The following is a 22,652-nucleotide window of genomic DNA, read 5'->3' as shown; positions in this document are numbered from 1 at the left end:
TCTCGTTTTTTATTCCAATTAGGGCGTTCTGCTGACTGGTTAATTGTTTGTTTTTCGCAAGCAAAGGGTAATTACAAGTACAATGTGCCGGCGGAAAAGCTAATTGTAAAAAAAAAAAAAGAAAGAAAGAAAGAAAGCGGACTCATTACTGGCTCCAGTTGGGAATGTTTTAGCGCGGAGAGCGTTCCCCCCCTCAGGAGCGCCGAGTCTGGGCGAGCAGAAGGTCACGACTGAGTCACACAGGCAAACGTCTCCAGTGAAATGTCCACCACTCGTACCAGCTGCTGCACTTTTTTCTCTGTGCTCGGAGCGCGTCAGGCCTTTGCCTCAAAGTGCCACGAATCACACCTATTCCCCCCCCCCCCCCCCCCCCCCCCCCCCCCCCCCCCCCCCGCCGTGCCGTTTTGGCAGGGGAGAACTTTTAAGCTATGAAGTGAGAAAAAGAGGTCAAACACAAAGCATGTAAGATTTACCGAGGGAAAGGCTCAATTAGTTTTAACAATGGTGTGAAATACCTCTCTTCACCGCAACATGGGAGTTTCTGCCATAAGCACAGCAATTAGGCAGTGTGATCTCTTCAACTATTTGCTCCCCTAGCGTGATCTGAACTAAGTATGTCTTTTGTCACGGGAACATTATGCCGCAGGGACGAGGCACAGCTCCACCTCCCACTCCCCGCAGCCACCTACCAGCTCCCCCGGGGATTGCACGGGGGCCGGGACGGCACAGCCAGAAAGTTATTACCGGCGCCTGTTTGGGATCACACCACTCAAAAAAAGAAAAAATTATTAAAGAAAACCTCAGCTATTATCAGTCACAGACTTGACTGGAGTGTGGGCAAATCTCACAACAGCCCACCCCTCGCGTAATTACAACAATTCAAAGGTCGCGGAGGCTTCTATTAAGGGAAGCTTCAATAAAGCAGAGTCATTATCGAGCAGAAACAAGAAGCTGCAACAGGCTATAATGAAGGACAAAGCAGGAGGAGGCAGTGAAGAGAAGCGACCGTGCCCCGTCCGCTTTGTTCTCCAATCGGCTCTCAAACAGCAGCCTTTGAAAAAAGTGAAAGTTTCTCTCGGAGACTTCTGTTTTGGGTTTTTTTTCAGGGAGAACAAAGACAGAAAAAAAAAACCCACAACGGTGAATTTGAGTTTAAGCTTTATTAGACGACGGGATGCACTAATCCATACGGTGAGGTGTGAGTAAAGCCCTGTGGCTGAGCTGCATGTGCATGTGTGCATATTCTGTGTGATGCTTGCATTGGTTCATAATTAAAACCCACATTGTCATGTATCAAATGATCCGCTGCGTGTGCGTGTGTGTGTGTGTGTGTGTGTGTGTATGGTTCCACCATCAAAGCTCTTTCAGCCTCTTGCTCGAATCGGCGGTCTCATCACGCCAAGGGTCGGGTCGCTCGGCAGGTTTGATGTTGGCAACCAGACGGCAGCTGGCTAATCCAGCCCAGAGCGCTTCCTTTATGGGTCCGGATAGCCGATGCAAAGCATATTGATTAGTTCTGCCTTTGAGCTGCCCTTCAGTATTCACGTCCTCATATTGACCCACACCTTGAACATCCCCCCACGCTTCAGACTATGATGATAGGGCCAGAAAAGAACCTGACGGCCTGCACATGGTGTATCTTGAGGAATCCTCTGAAACTCGGAATCCGTCAAATGAAAAAAAGTTTTTTTGTGTGTGTTTCTGTGTTCCTTAGTCCAATCTGACGAAGCAGCAGAACAGTTTCAAGATCACTCTGAAAACGCTGGAGGACAACCTGCTGTCGCGTTTGTCCTCGGCTTCGGGGAACTTCCTGGGCGACACAGAACTGGTGGAGAACCTGGAGACCACAAAATGCACCGCCGCCGAGATCGAACAGCAGGTCCTGCTCTTTTCTTTTCTTTGTTCTTTCCACAGATCCTTTTCCATCAACACTTTAGATTTAAGACCACAAATTTCAGTGCAAGTATCTAATAGATAACTGGATCAGTTCAATACTAAGTGGGTACCTTTACGGGGATAATACTTAGAGGGTAACACATTTGTGTTTAATAGAGACGTTAAAAATCTCTATAGCCAGATTGACTAACTATTGATAGTAGGTAAGATATCAGATTTTTTTTTATAGTTATTGCAATGTAAATTTGGGGTATGAAAGGTTGTAATTTGTATAGCGTATACTATACTTCAGCCCAGTTTAGACTATCAGAACAAAAAATATGTTCAAGCAGAAAACAAACCCATCCACCTGGACATTTAAAAAAAAGGCAAAATATGAACAGTAAATAATATGCAAAGCATTTTCTTGTTCACAAAAAAAAAAATATATATATATGCCTCATGGTAAAGTTTGGCAGTTGTCTGGCTCTGCAGGTTGGTGTTTCTTTTTTTGTGCCAAATATAACACAAATGGATCCCTAGCCTTGTACCACTTGCATGGCACTAGCACACCCAGGTCCTTGGTTTCCTGTTTTCTCTGCATGTCTTCCCTTGTACCTACTAGTAGATATATCCAGTAAGTATTTCAGTAGTTACCTGTATGTACAAAATATGAACGCTGTCTCTTGTGGCCTGCAATCTGAAGCTACAACTGCAGCACATTCCCTTCTCTCTGATTGCCTCGCTTTGTTTCCCCTTCTGCGGTCAGCAAATCAGATCACGTCAGCTTAGCAGATCATCTCTGCCACGGGGAAGAATTACCGACGTGTCTGATACTTCAGAGCACTTCTGAGAAAGTGCCGTGCGACGATGGAAGAGCGCGCCTCCTGTCAGCGAGGAGACGAGCGCTGCCGCCGCAGATGTTCCTTCTTAAAGCATAATTGCGGCAGGCATTCGCTGGCAAAAAACCCCAGGAAAAAGGCGTATAATTGGCGCGTTGCGCGCGACACGAGAACATTTTCTCTGGCACAGTGAAATTGGAATAGCTCCGCTCTTTACTGGAAAGCGTGTTATTTCATTATTTAGCTGAATGGTGAACCCTCGGCATATGAATATCTGTGCGGTGTGCACCAGTGTGATTCCCTTTGTGTTTGCTCTGTCTTTACTGTAGGTGAAAGTCGCCAAGGTGACAGAGGCCAACATCAATGAGGCTCGGGAGCACTACCGACTGGCAGCAGCGCGGGCTTCCTTATTGTACTTCATAATGAACGACCTCGATAAAATCCACCCCATGTACCAGTTCTCTCTCAAGGTAGACTGTCTATTGACCTGCCATGTTTCCTTCCTGCCTCCCGGGCCCCCAGTGAGGCCCCTCTTTACACCCACTCCTCTGTTTCTCCCCTCACTCCTTCGTTTGCTCACCATGTTTTATGCTCTTTGTCCTGCTCTTATTGCGTTTGTGGCTCCCTAATGTGGTTATGTAGAGGATAATGTCTTTCATATTGTCAGCCGGCGAGTGCCGAGAGGAGGCGGCCTGAGATATGGTTTGCAATCACTCCCGACTCTGCAGGTAGCCGGCCCCAACCCGAGTTATTTCCCAATGTAATCAAATGAAAACACATTCAGAGTTTATATACCATTGACCTTGTGAATGAATTAAAATGCATTACAGGATGTGTTCTCCACAACCAGCGTGAGCAAAGTGTGACTGGAAAATTGACAGAAATACTCAGAGTAGAAGATAAAGACGATAATTCTATCACCGTTGTGACATTTCAAGTTACAGTCACTCATTTTTCAAAGAATTACAGTTAGGCCAGAAGTTTGATTAGTACCTTTGATTAGTTGTTTTGGAAGCCTTCATACCTGCACTGCTTGGTATGTTGAAGAAATTGATTTGTACCATAGTAATCACAAGCTGAGATTGGTCACACGTCGAATCTTAGAACATCAATTTTAAGGGTGATTGAGCTAAACTTTCTCTGTGAACGGACTATGTACTGCTCACACTGTACATTAGCCAAGGCTTCAAGGACAGGCTTCGTAAGAAAAAATCCCATGAAAAGACCAAAACCAACAGTTTGTTAATCCTTCCCTCCAAACTGCGACTTCCTCGTGTCGCCCGTGCCACTCGGCCCCAAGCCCATTGATTCCTGTTGAAGGTGTAAAGCTTCAAAGCTGTACTAATCAAGGCTTCATATTAGCAGTGGGGCAAATTGTAATGTAAAAGAACTCTGTCAGGACAAACACACTAAAAGTTTTGAACCTGAAGCTGCAGTTAGTAAGAAAGTCAGCCAAATTTGGGACAAAACCGCCTCAGTGGTAGTTCCTACTACCGCTGGGACAAATCCTGATTGGCCATCAAGTGGGACGTGGGCCGTCAAAACATCCATCCAAGTTTTTACCAGCCCCGTCAGTCTCTTTGCCCCACACCGGCAGAAGACATTCCCTCCATGCACTGGCCTTAATGTCACCGTCGCTCCCTCATCCGCAGGCCCAATCGGTCCCGTTCAAAACTCCACACAGCCTGGCCGGCGGCGGAAGGTTCTACTGCTCCCTCCCCTCCCCATTTACAGAGCACGGCCTGTATACGTTTTTTTTTCACCACACACACGCATGATATGACACACTGTGGCAAGTTGCCCTTTTGAGGACACGCCCCCTCGTGATGTACACACTCTCCTGGCCTGATGAATGGCCGATTTTAAAAAAGGAAGATGGCGCATACTCACGACGGCATACACTGAGGAAGAGTTCAAACCGTCCAAGTGTCAACGACTTACAGTCCACTGTCTGCTAGGTTTGCTGCCGTTCCACATTTGTTCGTCCACTTAGTATTTCTTGCAGAAGGACAGTGTGTGTGTGTGTGTGTGTGTGTGTGTGTGTGAGTCAAAATAAAATGCAGCTTGACTGTTCATGGTAATGAAAACATATATATCACCCTGTGCGGCTCACTGATGTATTTTTAATGGACTCTGGACAACAATGGAGCTATATATCAAGCTGTGATACAAACACAGCACGCGGTGGTAGGACACATTAATTGTTGGTTTTGACTGTTCATGAGATTTAACAATTAGAAATATACAGTATTGGTCCACTGTGTGATATCCAAACGTTTTGACGTACAATAACATGGTCATGCATACTTGTATGGATTGCTTTTCACATAGAGTCAAAGTAGTATTGATTTGTTCATGTTTTACGACTAACCAGAATAGAATAGATCTTATTTGTCATTGTTTTTGACAAAAAAAACAAAGGAAGTCTGTTACCAGCTCTGAAGTGTGCAGCAGTAGAAAAGAAACAGCATAAATAGCAGCATAAAGATAAAATATGAAAAATATAAAAATTAAAATATACTATATGTTAGCAATATATACAAATGTGCATGAAATGAAAAAAAATGCATGAGAGTGCACAGTTCTAACTACATCATATCCATCCTGTCACACTGACCAGATGATATCCATTTTTATATCTGAAGGTCAATATAAGTCACACGAATACAACAGTTAGTGTTTCTACAGTACATAACGTGTTACTTTCAAAGCTGTGTGCTGTGTGTCCCCAGGCCTTCAGTGTGGTTTTCGAGAGTGCCGTTCGGAAGGCTGAGCCCGACGAGGATCTGAAGCAGCGGGTGTTAAACCTAATTGACAACATCACCTCCTCAGTCTTCCAGTACACCACCAGGGGCCTGTTTGAGTGTGACAAGCTCACGTACATCGCTCAGCTCGCCTTCCAGGTAGGAAAGCGAGGCCAGTTTCATCTTCTGCGTGGTTTGTTTTCGAGAGCATGCTTTGCCGTCGAACCGGCCGTTCCTGAGACCAGAGGACCTGTCGGGATCTAATCAGGTGGAAAGGAAGTGGGGTGTGTGCTGAAAATGCAACGTTTCAAAGTCTTCCATGTTTGTCGTGTCCCCAGATCCTTGTGATGAATAAAGAGATAAACCCTGCAGAGCTGGATTTCCTTCTGAGATACCCAGTCCAACCGGGTCTAACATCACCAGTGGATTTCCTATCACACCACTCCTGGGGAGGGATCAAGGTATGGAAAGAGGCAGAGATGGCCATGTTCTAGCCACTACTGAAATGAAATGTTGTCTTATGCCTCGGACACACTACACGGTTTGTCGTAAGATCGCTGTACCGGTCATACCACGCGACGCATGCTGTCTTGTAACCGCAGACTGTCTGTCGTGCCGTTCACACTACTTGACTCATCTGCGACGGGGGGTTCACACACCACACGATCCGTCTTCACCAGGAAGAATGTCTCCAACGTACGTTTTGTCACGAAAACGCACGCGAGAAGTGACACAGGAAAATACGCGATACACGCGCGGAATTGTCACTTTCACGATGGACGTCAGAAAGAATGTGTGGTGTTCAATATATTGCAGGATACGCTTATGTTGAAAGGTCCGAAAGAGGAAGTAGTTTGAGCGGACGTTCTCTGTGCATGGTGTGGACGGAGAGAAATAACTTGATTTTTTGACTGAAATTCGAACTTACGATGTCACCCTGGGATATTTTCTCAAAACTTTAATTTTTTCTTCTGACAATGCAAGTAGTCAGCAGATTCATTGGTGATAAAAATAACCACGAGTTACAGCCTGAGCTGGAAAGCTAAGGCAGCCACAACAGCACAGCGACCGGTTGCTCTTACATCCCAAAATACTATGACATGTTATAAAGACAGAGCTCTACTGCTGACAGTCATAGAGATTTATTAAAAAGATGCATGAAAAGAGTCTTAAAATTGTATATCAGCTCCATTTTTGGACTCCCATCCAGCTGCCCCTCAATGCTTGACTGTCAGGAAAAATAGTCTCTGGTATTAAAAAAATATCAATTGACTCTTTTGCCTTTTCGTCCACCCTGTCATACATGAGAGGCTAAAATCCACGATTGCCCTCCAGTTGTTTTAGCACTTAGTTCCTCTAGCCAGTGAGTGGAGTTGCCTCTTATGATGCAATTTGTGCAGCCCTGTCTCCCAGCAACAACTCTGCCTTAACTTGAAAACACACTTAAGGCGTTGGCAGCATAATTGAAGTCCATTTTCTCCGTTTCACCCCGAACCTCCGGTCTGACGGCATGGGATTCTCTGGGGCCCGGCTTCGCTCCGTGACCCCGGTTCAATTTAACAGCAGTGGAACTCCCGATACCGATAATTCCTCTTAAAGGACGGCCGTCTGGCGATGCAATGCTGCGGACGTCGAGCAAGCAGAGGTTCCCTCGCCTGTCAGATCAGTTTAGCAGCAAACTAAACCCTAGCGGTAGCATGTTTTTTTTTAGCCTCTCGCGCTCATGAATTTTTCAATCTGCACAGCCTAGAATATTAACTTAACCTAAACCCCTCTGAGGATTCCCATACGGCCCTTTCTCCAACTGCTCCCAACCCACCGCGGATGTTTAAAGCGCCGCTAATCAAATTGTGTCACTCGATTTTCCTTATTGCAGTTGGAAACATAATCAGTCGGAAAGCTTTGAAAGGAAGGATACCATCGTCTGATTGCTCGGCTCTCTTGATGATACGAGCAGAGCCCGGAATCCCATGAGACCAAGTGTGTTCTCCCCTCACCGGGACCAAGAGGTTACCAGCCGCCCGCGGTAATTAAGCAGACTGAGTTGAAGCGACAGACTGTTTGTTGAGCCCTTGTCGTCTCACTCCACCGCGCCACCTCCTTTCGAAGTGGTGTGCGGTTGTGGGAGGACTGAAAAATCACGGGTCCTGTGTGTCATGATATTTTTGTTTCCTTGGCACCTTGTCCTCCATGTGTCTGCTGTGGCAAGGGTCCTGGACCCTCCTCGTAGTTTAGACAGTGCAGCAGACAGCACGCCATGAGAGTGTGTGTGTGTGTGTGTGTGTGTGTGTGTGTGTGTCCGTGTGTGTGTGTCCGTGTGTGTGTGTGTGTGTGTGTGTGTGTGTGTGTGTGTGTGTGTGTGTGTGTGTGTGTGTGCACTCGTCAGGGCGTATACCTGCTCGAGGCGGCACTGCGTGACACTGCTGTTCTCCGCAGCTGAGATAAGGTGTCTGTCAGCTGGGGCATCACAATAAACCCCCACTGGTTCTGCGACGGGTGCATATTCAGTCCTCCCCACCCCCCGGCCCGTTCTGAAAGGGATCGTGTTTACTCAGCATTTCCGTTTGAATAAATATTATTTATATAGGCGTGAGGAAAGATAAGCACTCCTGTCTGTTTGTTTCTTTCTTTTTCCCTCCAACTTTTGCAAACATCGTCAGTCTTTTTTTGCTGTGTAGTGCGAAAATGGTGGTCGAGAGTGGTCTAAAACTTGATCACAGTCTTAGCAGCACTTTAAAAAAGAGCCGTCAGTTTGTTGCCTTGCAAATCACTTTCCTTCCCTCTACCACAAGGCCCTGTCCACCATGGAGGAGTTTGGACACCTGGACCGAGACATTGAAGGTTCGGCCGCAAGCTGGAAGAAGTTTGTGGACTCTAAGTGTCCGGAAAAAGAGAAATTCCCCCAGGAGTGGAAGAACAAAAATTCCCTGCAGAAGCTCTGCATGATGAGGGCTCTGAGGCCCGACCGCATGACGTACGCTATCAGGTGAGAGGTGGAATGGTAGCTTGACATTTGCTCTGTGATCTGTGAAGGATTTTACTGACCCGTGCTGTTTGGTAAAAGGTTACAGGTTAAACAGTTCAACCTTTGGCCTATCGTCCGAGCACCTGTGCTCACTGCTGAAATAGCTGCAGTAACACAGATTTACAGATACAATCGGTGAGCCTCATTAACCCCCTGTCTGGGAACGTCATCATAACATCCTTGGACCTCCAATGTCCACCTGGTATTTACAGTGCATACAAGCTCTACATGGATATCTTATATTTGAAATTGAAAATCAAAAAGTAATTTAAGGCAACGCAAATTCTCATATATTAATCAGGCACTGCAGTGTTGTTCACATTGTTTTCACCTTGGCTGTCTGTCTATCTGTCTGAATGTGTATGTGTGTGCGTTGGTGTGGGTGTGTGTGTGTGTTTGTGGTGACTGAGTACTCATAGGTCAATACAAAAACATATTGACGGGTTTCGCAGCGATTGTGATCCCATCGCAACATTTGCTCAAATTTATAATATAGGCAACAAATATTGTAGCTGCACTGATGAATATCTTTATGTTAACACTTGATAATGTGTAATAGTGCCTCTTAGCTTTTTATATCTTTCAGCTTTTGATTTTACCAGCCAACAGCTTTACTGTTGAGATTGCTGAACAATGAAAAGTGCTCTATAAATTAAATCTATTATTATTATTATTATTATTATTATTATTATGGCTCTCATCAGCCCCTTGCCCATCCACAACAGGCAGCAGTTCTCTGCTAAACCCACAGCATGCTGCCTGCTTAGCACCAAACAACAGGCAAACTTTAATAGATTTAGCAGCTACAATATTTGTTGCCTAAATTATTAATTTAGGCAAAGCCCCAAAATTCAGAAGCAGAAAGGAATTAAATATAGCACCTATTGACCAGATGGACTGAAAATCAGCTGTGTCTAATTGATGTGGGGATCTGTGGCTCAGAAGGTAGAGACGGTCGTCCACCAACCCGAAGGTCGGCGTTTCGTTCCCAGCTTCGCCCAGTCCCAGTTCCGACGTGTCCTTGGACAAGACACTTAACCCTAAATTGCCACTCTTTGTGAGCGTGATAGAAAAAAAGCTAGTAAATAGCAGTGCCGTGTTTACTATAAAGCGCTTTGAGTGGTCAATTAGATTAGAAAAGCGCCATATAAATACAGTCCATTTACCATGTGGCAACTGTATATGTGTACTTTATTCAAGTTTAACATATGTTGCGATAAGAACTTGTTATACAATAAATAATCGAATGTAGGTCAAAGAAAAAGCACACAATAAAACAAACTAGAATGTTACACACTAGAGCGCATACCTCCACCAAGGCCCAAAAGTCCCCTTATGAACCCACATTTAAATCCGCTAGATTTTTCATTTTCATTCAGATCCATGTATTATTACAAGGGAAATCTGACAATGTCAACAAACACCCTTAGAAAAAAAAATCAAAAAGCTTCTTCCAATTTTGAAGAAAGTGAAAAATTGTTTCTTCATGCGCCTCCTTGTCCTGATCTGTGCCAAAATCAATTGAGTTATTTCTTGACTCATGTTAGCCCCACCAAGTTTTGTAGATATCCATTCAGTAAAAAAATTAAATGGAAACAAATGGACAGGGGAGAAAAGATGACCTCCTTGGCGGAGGTTTAAAGGTTGTACCTGACATTGCAGCATTGCTCCAAGAAACTTTTCAAGGACCACTGAGCTGCAATGATGAGTTGACGAAGCAATAAATGAAAATAAATCTGCAACTGTTTCACTAATCAAATATTTGTTTTAGTCAATATGTTTGAGCATGAATATCAAAAATGATTTGGTTTCAGCTCCTAAAGGGGAGTACTTGATACCCCACACCTAAAATATTACAAGACAGTGAAGTAATTTCATCAGTCAAATAATTGGCTGATTTATTGCTAATGACTGGCTGTGACTGGCTTCTTACATTATAGAACACTACGGCTAGCATAGTTAGCACGGCTATCGCACAGCCTCCCATTTCATGTCATAGGAGGCTGTGTGAAGGGGCTATGACATTTCATGTCATAGCAGTACTATGTCATAGCAGTCCCTTAAAAGTAACCCGCATCACCCATCTGGACCCCTCAAAATATCATTTATGTAACTTTGCATCTTCAAAATAAAATCTGCTGGCAAAGATTTAAATGTGAAAAATGCGTATTATCTCTAGTTCTTTGAGACATACGGGTTTGGTCGGGATAACAGTAAAAAGAAGAGGAGAAAAAAAACTGTGATGTTCGAAATGGCCTAAGATTTAGAGGTTAAAAAGAGCGACTGACAACACAGTTGTGACTGGAGTTAATGTAGTAGCTTTCTATCCAATGCAACTGCACTACAGAGGCATTGGATTCTTCAAAGTATTCAGCCTGTTGGTCGAACATAACAGAAAAGTGTTGAGGAGAACTGAGTCATATTCTCCCCCACAGACAATTTGTAGAGGAGAAACTGGGAACCAAGTATGTGGCTGGCAGATCGCTGGACTTCGCCGTCTCCTTTGAAGAGTCCGGTCCTGCTACGCCCATGTTCTTCATCCTCTCTCCTGGAGTTGACCCTTTGAAGGATGTGGAGAAACACGGTAACACTCTCACTTGTTTCATCTTCAATAAGCCTTGCGATCCCGCCTCAGACTGTGCTCTGCACATTTATCAGAGCCTTCATATCGCTGGTTCGTCCGTCATGTCTTTATGTCATGGGAACATGCAGGGTTTTTAAGCAGAAAAAGCCTATTGAAGTTAAGTGCTGGCATACCTGCATCTCTGATTCTAACGGCACACGATAGTTTCTTCTATGTGACTCTGCTGTGATATCAGCCATCACTGCCAGGCTCCGGCTAGATTTAAGAGATTATACTAAAGGTCACAAATATATGAGACAACGCCACTGGTGTATTAAGGGCAGTGGAAAGTAAATGTCATTGGTTTTAAAGTTACTTTGCATTCCGTATGTATAATGCGGATGACAGCGGGATGTGGCGTTTTGATTTTTGACCAAAAATATGCCCAAATTCAAAAGCTTTTTGTACTGACCTGGAACGCAGCCTGACACTTGAATCTGCTGCCAAATAATTCAGTACGTGTGCAATTGAAGCCAGCTGTATGAAATATTCACATTGCGGGGATTGTATCGGTTTACTGGAACTGAGAGATTTCCAGAGTTTCTATTTCAGTCGAGTCCCTGAGCATTTCCCGGTGTCTGCATTTCTGTATTCAAGTAGTTAATTATCGTAAATGAATGCACTGCGTATGTTTGGTTTTCACTTACTTGCATTTCTGTTTCTGCTTCTTAATCTATACCATAGAGTCATTTCAACATGACAGTCAGACTCAGCTGTTGTTAACCAGTATGCACTGTCGCTTTGGGGTATTTTTTGGGGGGGTTGCCTAATCTTTACAAAGACATGGAAGGCAGGCAGCAGCAGGTGGTTAAATCAACCGTAGACCTGCTGTAGACGGACCTTCGACCCCCTACCGAAATATGCCATCCTCTCCTAATTTGATAATAGGGCACACTTCTACTGGAACTGCCTGTGAGCGGTGTGATTATTGATTATCTGCACCCTCACTCTGACCGTAGTCAATCACATCAAAGCTTTTAAGTAACCAGTCGCTGCAGATGTGAGAGTGTGTTGATGGTGAACAGCAGCAGCAGCAGCCTGCACCGAAAAGAGGTGCTTTTCGGTTATAGCTGTGACAATGGTATTAGAATTCAGTTAGATATTCATTAGATAGATGATGTGATTTTGTTTGCTCTGCGGGGGACTTATATCCCTGAGACAGACCTCCACTATCTGCCTGGTTTCAGGTTGGAGTTTTAATGAAATGTAATTGTACCGTTTGAATGAAACCTCAAGGTGAGCAAGTGAGGCTGAGTCACTGACCGTCTGCTCGCTGTGAAGTTAAACACACACTGTGACATTTGGGGGAAATTTGCCTTGTTTAATTTCTGCCTGAGAATGAGATGAAAAGATGAATACCACCGTTATCTAAATACAAGTGGTTGAAGTTTGTTCGTATGATAAAAAACTAGGTGATAAATGTTCAGATGCATATCAGCATTCATACATGTCAGAGATTGCATCACTTTCACCACTCTTAGCAGCATAATAGTAATGGTGCGGTTTCTGTTTTTAGTTCAGTAGTAAGATTAGTATTTTTGGTGATGTCGTAAGTTCTGTTCAAAGCTATGCCAGTACTTGCACTGTTTTGAGGGTCAGTAGCTCAGCAGTTATGCATTTTCAATAGAATTCCCTCAGAATTATTGCTTTGCTGACCATTAACGATCTTACACGTACCACCAGAAAAGAAGTATTGTACGGTAAAGGATATTACCCAAGGATATTATAAGGCTGTGCAAAATATTGTCGAGCCTTATGATGTAATAATTTCCCAATAATGGAGTAACTTTACGATAATGTAATAAAATGGCTTGATAATGTAATAAATTATTTGTAAATTATTACATTATCGGGATGTTGTTACATTATGTCTTTACCTTATTTTTCAGAGCTCAATAATGTAATAATTTCCCAGTATTGTAATATCTGGTCCGATTTTGGAGTAGCATGCCACTAATTATGTTATCCAATGTTTTTGGAATTTTATTTTTGGAAATTTGATGGTGCTAAGTGCAGGTATTTTTTATTGGTAGTTAGTACATTATCTGGATATTATTACATTATTTGGTTCTACATATATATCGGTGGTTACAATTTCAAAAAATATTAAATATTATAGGGCTCTGCCATATGACCCAAATCTCGTATCCAATATCCGAGTTTTGATATATAGATAGCAATTCATATACCTTTTTTGACCATGCACATTGGGGTACGTCTCTGAAGATGTAAGCAATGGCAGATGTTGCTTCCTTCCAGCTTCTTGACTCGATGCCATATGGTGTGCCACAGGCAAAAGCCTCTCGCAGTGCCAGAGTCTGGGGTTTGTTTTGAGCACTCAACTACTTTTGAGACTGTCATCCATAACTCTCCTTCCTTTTTGACATGATTGTTGCCCAGGTTGTGAAATAGGTCAATGGTGTTTTGAGTATGTTGTGGGGACTAGTTTGTGACATGATTTAAGAATAGTTTTCTGGTCACTCATATTTTTGGTTTCAAGCTCCTTGTTTTGTGTTGCCTGGTTGGAGTCTTTATCCTGTTAGAATTTCCCTGTTCTGTGTTGTGCCATGTGGAAAAACCTAAAGTGCCCTCCAAATGACGAATTAAATAAATGTCGACACATTGTGTGATTTCTGACAGTACAATGAAACAATACACTTTTCTCTCATCACTCTCTATATATATTGTAATAAACAGCCCTATTAACTTTAATGTTTTATTTTTCTTTGATCTTAACCATTTCTTCTAGCTGTTGTGCTAAGCTACGATAAACATGTATAAACGTGCCTCAGAGCTCAGAGCCAACAGCTTCTGTGACCACAGTCAAATTACTGATATGTATCTGCTCCAACTGCCAATTAGGTAAAAGGTGCTTTTGTTTGAAATTATATTTATCTGTTTTGTTTCAGGAAAGAAGCTGGCCTTCACATTCGACAACCAGAATTTCCATAATGTTTCCCTGGGTCAAGGTCAGGAGATCATAGCGGAACAAGCCATCAATTTGGCAGCTGAGCACGGCCATTGGGTCATATTGCAGGTACAGTATACCCATACACGTGCTATACATGCTGTAAACAAAAACAGACAAAAACAATCTTACTGTGGTATTTAATCTAGTGCACAATCAATACACGTACCACATAAATTCCCCATGGACTAAGAACCCACAGTTTCAACAATCATATAGAGTATATCCAATTATGGTTCAGGGTACTGGAACAAAATCCAAAATGTATAAGTCACACTGGAATATAATGTTTGAACATTCTGGATCTAGAATTTCCTATGTGATAAAGTACACAAAATCCAAAAATATTTCTGCAATAAAAAGTGACGCAAAAAAACTAAAGAAAACACCACTTTTGGAAAATGAATACAGTGTTTATTTATGTAAAGGATTTTCTATTCAGGAATGGTTTCAGGTGGCATTTCCTTTATCTGTGTGTGTGTGTGTGATGTGAATGAGTCCGGTCGTATTATCACATTGTTCTTCACTGCATACTTGATGGGATGTTTGCTTTCCACCCAGGTTTGTCTGCAATAGAAAAGTGAATTTAATTTTCTGCAGAATTTTCCTAACTCAGAGGGCTCCACCATTATACAGTACGATATCTAACAGCCAGGGTGTCTGTTCTTCTCTTATCTGGAGGGCACGGCTGGCGTTTTGCATTTTAAGTGGAAACCTTGGTGGAATTTAAATAGGACGTATTGACAGATATGAACCGCAGACTGGGCACTACCCTTTTCTTCTAATTTACACAGCTAAGAGAAATTCTGAAAAAAACCAAGGAAAAAAAAAACGATTGGGATGCCATCACTCTCTCCTCAACACCCAGGGTAGCACAGACAAGCAGTTGTTTAATTACCTTTGCATAAGAATCCCGATCGATGGGCTTAAAAAGGCCTTGTCCCCCTGGCAACAAACCTCCCACTCGCTTCATCATCAGCTGTCCGTTTGTGTGCCTGCTGCGAGCCACCCCCGTGGCCCTGGCAGGGGAAGGAGAGGAAACCAAAGGGGAGGGGAGGTATCATATTCTCATCTCTCCTGGTTTTACCGACAGTATTTTTCTCCTGCTAAAATGCTCCATCTTGCCTCCCCTATACCACTTCCCACCCGTTCATTCCGCCACAGTACTTTAGCGTTCTCAACTTCTGCACTGCGGCTACCTTCTTATCAATACTCACGTCCTCCCACGATTCTGGCTAACCTGCTACATCTCCCCTACTTACCTTCTCATCCTCCTACCTATCTACCTAACCCCCCCCCCCCGTTGTCTCACAGTCCACATTCACTGTCCTGCTGCCAAGCCCAGCTCCATCAGTGGAGGGCCGGGTCAATGGCCGATTCCCCTTCGCAGACGTTTAATTATACTACAGAACAGGGCCTGTGAGACAGAGATGCAGAAACTTCGAAAGCAGCCCATCGGGATGGGGGGGGGGGGTTGCAGAGGCAATCAATCGGACCCATTGGACACACACGGGCTAAGCAGTGGCAATGGAGTGGGCTGAACTCACCAGCTTCTCCGCATGTTTACTGCTCAAGCCGCCCCATTTGCAGCCGGTGGCAGAGAGAATGCTGATAGAAGAGAGAGCAGCAGAACCAGTTTGACAAAAGTCCTCGCTCTTCACTCAGCCAGATACCTCTGGTTGGCTTTTGAAACGTAAATGATTTGCACACTCCTCTTGTTTGAAATCTTACATTCAGAGTTGGACAAGGTTCATTTTAACTATTGATGTAGAGATGACGCTTTTAACTATTTCACTTTGATTTTGAAGGAAGTGTTACGTTTTGCTTCCACCAGTTGTTAGCTGTGCTCATTGGATGGTTCTGACCAAAATGCACCTTGAGACTTGTGTTTTCATGTACACAGACTTGCGCCTCAAACGTTTTTAATGACAAAAACGGAAATGTTTCCCCTCACGTTATGTCAGAGATTGTTTGACTTTGATACCGAGGAGCTATTCGGCCAAAAGCCTGCTGGCTGGTCTCTTGGCTGTGGTTCAGTGGCTCTCTTTCCTTAACTTTTTGGCTTTTACACAGGGAGCAGTTGCTAGCCCTACACCTAACCCTCCTTATTTCTCACCTGTGCTTGGGGCCAGCATTACCTCCCAAATCTTAAACGCACGTGAACTGAATCCAACATATTTAACCTGACCAATTTAATATTGTGTTGGGCCATCTGCGATGCTGACGGTGCCTCGGTCCCATCCACAGTGTCAGTCTGGAGTCGGACGGCTTCTCCACTGCAGGGCCGCCTCCTCTGTGCTGGAGCCCAGCTGTGCATCTGTCCTCAGTGCTGCTCCTTGACAAATGGATTGTGTGTGTGTGTGTGTGTGTGTGTGTGTGTGTGTGTGTGTGTGTGTGTGTGTGTGTGTGTGTGTGTGTGTGTGTGTGTGTGTGTGTGTGTGTGTGTGTGTGTGTGTGTGTGTGTGTGTGTGCGTGCGTGCGTGCGTGCGTGCGTGCGTGCGTGCGTGCGTGCGTGCGTGCGTGCGTGCGTGCGTGCGTGCGTGCGTGCGTGCGTGCGTGCGTGCGTGCGTGCGTGCGTGCGTGCGTGCGTGCGTGCGTGCGCACACCTGCACGTTTTTATATTTGCCATTGTTCGAGCCATGTGTGTGACAGGCGGTTGGATGCGCCATTGTGCTTTCCCTCAGGTCGTGTGTGATAGCGATGCATCAAAGACCTTGCCAGTGGTGGCTTCTAATGGGTTTTAGATTCAACTTTTATATTATTATGTAAATAGGTGACTCTTTGATGTAGTATCTGCACCATCATCACAGGGGCTGGAAGGCCCTTATCAAGAAGACGTTGAGGGAACAAAAATAATGTTGCACCTGAAAGTTAATTAAAAAACCATAAAATAGGGGCTGCTCCTCTGTCTTGTTTGTTTGTCTGTCAGCCTGTTGGTGTCTCTCTCTCTCTCTCTCTCTCTCTCTCTCTCTCTCTCTCTCTGTTTGTTCTTCTCCCTCTTCTCCCCCTGCAGCCAGAGGATGAATGGTTTCATTACAGTGACAAGTTCTGAGGCAGTCTCTCACTTCTTCTGTGGGCTCCCTTTATTGCCAAAGTATTTACATGCCAAGAGGAAGGGTTGTACTGTGGCTTGATGAAAAAGCACTTGAATTTAGTCTTTTCATTTGTAAACCATTCATTATTCTCTAAGGCATCGAGAGGCAAACTTAAATTATCCCCTTCTCACTCCCACAGCTCCTCCCGGACCTCTCTCTCACCGAATGTAAAACTTTTCTCTCCTCCTTTTTTTTTTTTTTCAATGACTCTCCCAAAAATTTGACGTAACTCTTCATGTCGTGTCCTATCGTTCGGAAAGAGGGCTAACTTCAGCCATCATAAGGAAGATTAAATATGGAGAGCAAAGGGAAATGAGAAAGCAAAGAGGCTTATGAATTAATGACTGTAGTTATTAGTACTGTAATTAGATTTAGGGAATGGGCAGCGCTGCATGGTGAGATGTGGGGGGCTCGGCTGACTCCTTATCATTCACAGGATATCCTGTAAGTGTCAGGACAGTTGAGATGGAAAATTGAGCTCAGCCATGCTTGTGTGATAGTACAAGTCAGCTCTGCTGTCTTCGCCCGGATGAATATGCAGAAAAGTCGGGCTGAAGTCACGCTGGAGGATGGCCGCTTAATATCAGCAACCTGCAAATGGGTTTTTCCAAGTGCTGTGTACCATTTAATTTGGTGCCATGTCAAAGTCACAGTGAAGAGAGGAGAATATGCAACATTTTAATTGCTCCGTTTTGCTGTTTGTCATTTGAAAACATGAATCATACGGGCATTACCAGCATCAAGGACCCGATTAAGCTATTGTGGTTTATCCATTACAGTGCAGATTTTCACAGATATCCAACAGAAAGCATGATCTAAGTGCGGACGAGGTTTTTCTACCCTCACAAAGGAAACTTAGTTTTGTCTAATAATTAGCCTACCTATGCATGTAATTCCCATTTTCCTGTTCCTTCGCCCGTAGAACATCCACTTGGTGAGTCGCTGGCTAGGCAATTTGGAGAAACTTCTGGAGCAGCATGCGGAGGGAAGCAACAAGGACTTCCGGTTGTTTGTCAGTGCCGAGCCCTCCTCCACCCGTGAGGGCCACATCATCCCACAGGGCATCCTGGAGAACTCCATCAAGATCACAAACGAACCACCCACTGGCATGCACGCCAACCTGCACAAGGCCCTGGACAACTTCAACCAGGTAACACACTGAGGTTCGATGTTTCTGCTTGTGATCACCTAAGAATAATATACTCATCAGTGGTGGGAAACAACTAAACACTACATTTTCTTCCATACAGTTTGAGGTATCATACTTGAGTATTTTATACTTAAGTACAAGTGCAACATTTTAAATATGAAATAAAACATGAGGAAATGAAAATAGATTGATGGTTATTGATTAAAATAACTAACAGTATAAAAATGTGAACGCTGTCACAAAGTGGTGGGTGGAAACCAAACGGAGCTAAAAGTAGCGAGAATATTGGCAAGTACACAGCTAAAAAAATGTGAATTTAGTTTGCTGGATCTATAAGCCAGTTTATTCATTGGGTAATTATATGACAATGTTGCTTTTACAGGTAAGTCAACGCTGTATTTAGAATATTTCAGTTGTAAAAATGTTATAAAAAAGCTGCTCTTTAGAAATGATTCAGACCCCTTCACTTTTTGCACACTTTACTGTGTGGTAGATTCAATTATGAATTGATAACATTTCCATTGTTTATTCTCAGTCATCCACAATAAGTAAGTGAAAACCTCTTTCAAGAAGTTTTTGCAAATGGATAAAATATACCGTATACGGAAATCTTTTATTTTCATTTCTGAAGCTTTAGTGTTGTCCCACAGTCAATTTGGATAAGCTGCATCTCCCCAATGAGTTAATGTAATGTCATGTAAAGTTTGGAACTGGTACAGTAATGGTAAAGGAGTAGTATTACATATCTGTATTTCTACTTTATATCATAATAATGCATACCTGCATTACAACTGTAATGCACTTCCCACCTGATGTATGTTAAGCACTGTATGTATATATAAATATATATATATACAGTATATATATATATATATATATATATATATATATGAAGAACTCATTTTCCTTCATGCTGTGAGCAACAGTCGAGACAACACACGCCAATTTTCGCTCCAAATTTCTCATCAAGTTGCCAATTTGCAGAAATGTCGCCGGTAGCAGATGGTTGCAGTCACCTTTCGCTCGCCCTGGAATTGCCGCTGACCCATAGAGGACGGACGTAAACGTAACGCACGCTCTCGTTAAAAAGTTCGTGCGGTCCCATTCTGCGGGGAAATGGAGGCAGTACATGTGATTGTGAGAAATCACAAGTCACAGTTTTTTCTGTGTTCGATATAAGTGAGTGGCCAAAGAGGATCATGCTGCTGGGGCGTTCTACGGGCTTCGTATCAGTGGGACTGCACCAGTCCGCTGCAGTGGCCCTCTCCGGGCTTTTTCTTTACCTTATCGGTCGTCCGTCTCTATCTAAGCCACATCATTATCCCACTGCTTCTCTGCCAACGCATCTTCCTCCGCGCCATCACCTGAGTGCTCGACTACCCCCCCCCCCCCCCCCCCCCCCCCCCCCCGGTCCGTTTCCACGATCCTTCGTCCGGCGATGTCTATCTGCCCTGATAAGTGCAACGTGCTTGTGAGCCTTTGCTGCATGCGGAGCCCAAGGGAGGTCTGCTGAGGCAACAGTGGGGCGAATATTCCAGTCATGTGTGCTCAGTGAAAGCTAATCAATGTAAGGCTAACTCTCGGTAATAGCCCTCCCGCGCGGCCAAGGCCCGCGCTAAGCCGGAGAAATGACAGTCTCTTTCCTCTTGACCTTTTCACCGGGAGTTGCGTACAGCCACACGGCCTATTTTCCATTCGCAGAAGCCCGTAAGAAGCCGTCTGAGTGGGCCGATGTTAACGTCTGGCGCAACGGTTTCAGTTTTTACTGAGATAACAGTTTTGTAACAGTCGTGAAATAAGATGAGGTAGGGATTTGCGGAAACTGAACGATCTACTTTAACAAATTGTCGCGTTTTGGGTTTTTTTTCAGACTTGTGCACATCTGGATGCTAATCTTGAACCGCCTGTGCGCTCATAGATGTGAAGTGCACGTGCACGCCTGTGTGTGTGTCCATGTGTCTTTCCCTCTGCAATCTGACTGCGCGCGTCGTTGCTCTCCAGTCCACGGGTCATGAATAGAGAGGCTATGCGTCTCTTTCAGCTGTTTTGAGCAGAGGAGTACGGCGCAGAATATTAACTAAAGCTCCAAATGGCCGTGTGCGTGTGTATATGTGTGTATGTGTGTGGTAGTCAGCACTGCACTGTACTTGCGCGTGTGTCCGTGTGCATCATAGGAGTCAGCTCCCCAGGGCACCGCAGCCGGGAGAGCGAGAGGCCTTCACTGAGGCACTCACCATGACACATGCCGGAATAAAGAGAATTTTGCCTTCCTATTTCCATCGGGGGGTTATTGGCATGCTTATTTAACTGTCTCTCCCCCCAGAGATTACAATGCCATTTATGTCCAGTTTTATTATTTGCCTTGTCTGGAATAATTAGCCCCGGAGACGGTTAGAGGCTGAAAGCGTCTGACAAGTGGTGACAATTAAAAGGGAATCTCACCGTGGCGTTTATTGCCATGGAGTCATCTCCTCGTCTGTCTGTTAGCGCACTGCACCGCTGGGGACTTCGCAAAATAAAGGAGATCACAGGGCTGCCTGCCACAACTTCTTACCTGTGACACACCGGCGTGGCTCGGTTAGTGCAGCGCTGCACTTCAGCAGCTGATCAGTCCTGCGCCTTGTCAAATGTGTCACTTTGTGTCTGTGTGGGTCTTTTTTTTCCAGGACACGCTGGAAATGTGTTCGAAGGAGTCCGAGTTCAAGAGTATTTTGTTTTCTCTGTGCTACTTCCACGCGGTCGTGGCAGAGAGGCGGAAGTTCGGTCCTCAAGGCTGGAACAGATCGTACCCCTTTAACACCGGAGACCTCACCATTTCTATCAACGTCCTCTACAACTACCTGGAGGCCAATCCGAAGGTACGCGGTCTCTGTTTGACTTTGAGTGCTGCGCTTTTGAGACGGTTGGGAATCAAAACACGTGAGCTCAGCCGAACACCACAGGCCCAACATCTAGCAAAAGCAAGAACCCCGCTGTCCCTTAATCCCCAGGTGCCGTATGACGACCTGCGCTACCTGTTTGGCGAGATCATGTACGGCGGTCACATCACGGACGACTGGGACCGCCGTCTGTGTCGGACCTACCTGGAGGAGTATATCAAGCCTGAGATGATGGACGGGGAGCTCTTCCTGGCGCCCGATTTCCCCCTGCCTGGGAACTTGGACTATAACGCATACCACCAGGTGAGGCAGTCAAGGTTCGACCCGCACGAGGCCACACAAACTCAGTGAGTTCAGGCAACGAATGCCGAGTTGAAATACAAGCAAATGTTAGGATCACTCCTCCCGCCTAGGCCAGCAGGGGTCCCCGAGGAACTTCTCTGTGGCCAAATTAATGGCGGTTTAATGCCGCTGTAAATGAATCACCATAATTAAAAGGTTTTTCTTTTTCCATCACCGTTCCCCATGTACAGTGTACAGTTCTGCAATTCATTACTATATCAATAACAATAAAACTCCTCCCATATGGGTCCCTGGGACATAACAGATTTAGTAGTTTGCGTTATATAAACACATCTCAGAGGTGGAGCTGCTCGGTGGGGCGAAAGAGTTTGCCAGTAACTCCAGCTGGTGAACCCGAACGTTAGAAAGCTGAGATCATGAAGTCGTCTTGCCGGGAAAGCAGGAAAGGAATGAAAGTCAAAAATAAGTGGAACTCGATGAGTCATGTACCACAACAGTTTATTACTACGCACTACAATGATGGCGGGTTAGGTTTAGGGAACGATCGTGGTTACGGTTAATAAAAATACAATTATTAATGGTTTGTTCATAGTCATCCCAGTCTGTGATGGGACGGGAAGCTGGACATGCTACACACCCGTTCACCATCCTAACCTCCGTACCCTTAAACCGGCTTTAGACTCTTAAGTGCTTGTCAAATGGTCGGAGAGGTTCCCTACATTTTTCCCCTGTAGAATTCGTGTTTTCCGTGTGTGAAACGAACAATCTGACATTCACAACCTCTTCACACCTCGGTGAGCCGGCTGTGCAAAAGGAGAGCAACGTTGCCGTGGTCGAAGGTCTATCTCTCGCTCTCGTTTTTTTTTGTTCATTTGTTACTCAAATATTTGTTTTCACATGTGAGTAATAAAGTCCACATGGATGCCGAATGAATTTTACCATGCCACTTTTGGTCAAATCCGGCACCTTCTGCTCCGTCATGCTGCAGCATGCCTGCAGCTCCGTCCCCTGTGTGATAACCATTAATGATGTTTACATGATTGAGCATGACTTTGCCTTAAAGCACCACACACACACACACACACACACACAACGTGCGACAGCTCCTGCGTTATCGGAACGCCGCCTCACCTCAGTCCGTCTCAACT

General features: G+C 44.6%; 1 protein-coding gene across 1 annotated transcript in view; it reads left to right on the top strand.

Annotated features, from left to right (window-relative positions):
* dnah9 (dynein, axonemal, heavy chain 9) overlaps positions 1-22,652 on the top strand; it is a 129,531-nt gene that overhangs the window by 95,518 nt on the left and 11,361 nt on the right. The window contains exons 65-74 of the mRNA XM_035612880.2: positions 1,715-1,879; positions 3,047-3,187; positions 5,450-5,620; positions 5,800-5,922; positions 8,254-8,447; positions 10,922-11,070; positions 14,019-14,146; positions 18,095-18,322; positions 20,989-21,180; positions 21,313-21,504. Coding sequence (XP_035468773.2) covers positions 1,715-1,879; positions 3,047-3,187; positions 5,450-5,620; positions 5,800-5,922; positions 8,254-8,447; positions 10,922-11,070; positions 14,019-14,146; positions 18,095-18,322; positions 20,989-21,180; positions 21,313-21,504 — 1,683 coding nt within the window. The remainder of the gene's footprint in view (positions 1-1,714; positions 1,880-3,046; positions 3,188-5,449; positions 5,621-5,799; positions 5,923-8,253; positions 8,448-10,921; positions 11,071-14,018; positions 14,147-18,094; positions 18,323-20,988; positions 21,181-21,312; positions 21,505-22,652) is intronic.

Source organism: Scophthalmus maximus, chromosome 16, assembly GCF_022379125.1.
Source record: "Scophthalmus maximus strain ysfricsl-2021 chromosome 16, ASM2237912v1, whole genome shotgun sequence".
Taxonomy (NCBI): domain Eukaryota; kingdom Metazoa; phylum Chordata; class Actinopteri; order Pleuronectiformes; family Scophthalmidae; genus Scophthalmus; species Scophthalmus maximus.
Note: the sequence above shows the minus strand (reverse complement) of the source record. Positions and strands in the feature narration are given on the sequence as shown.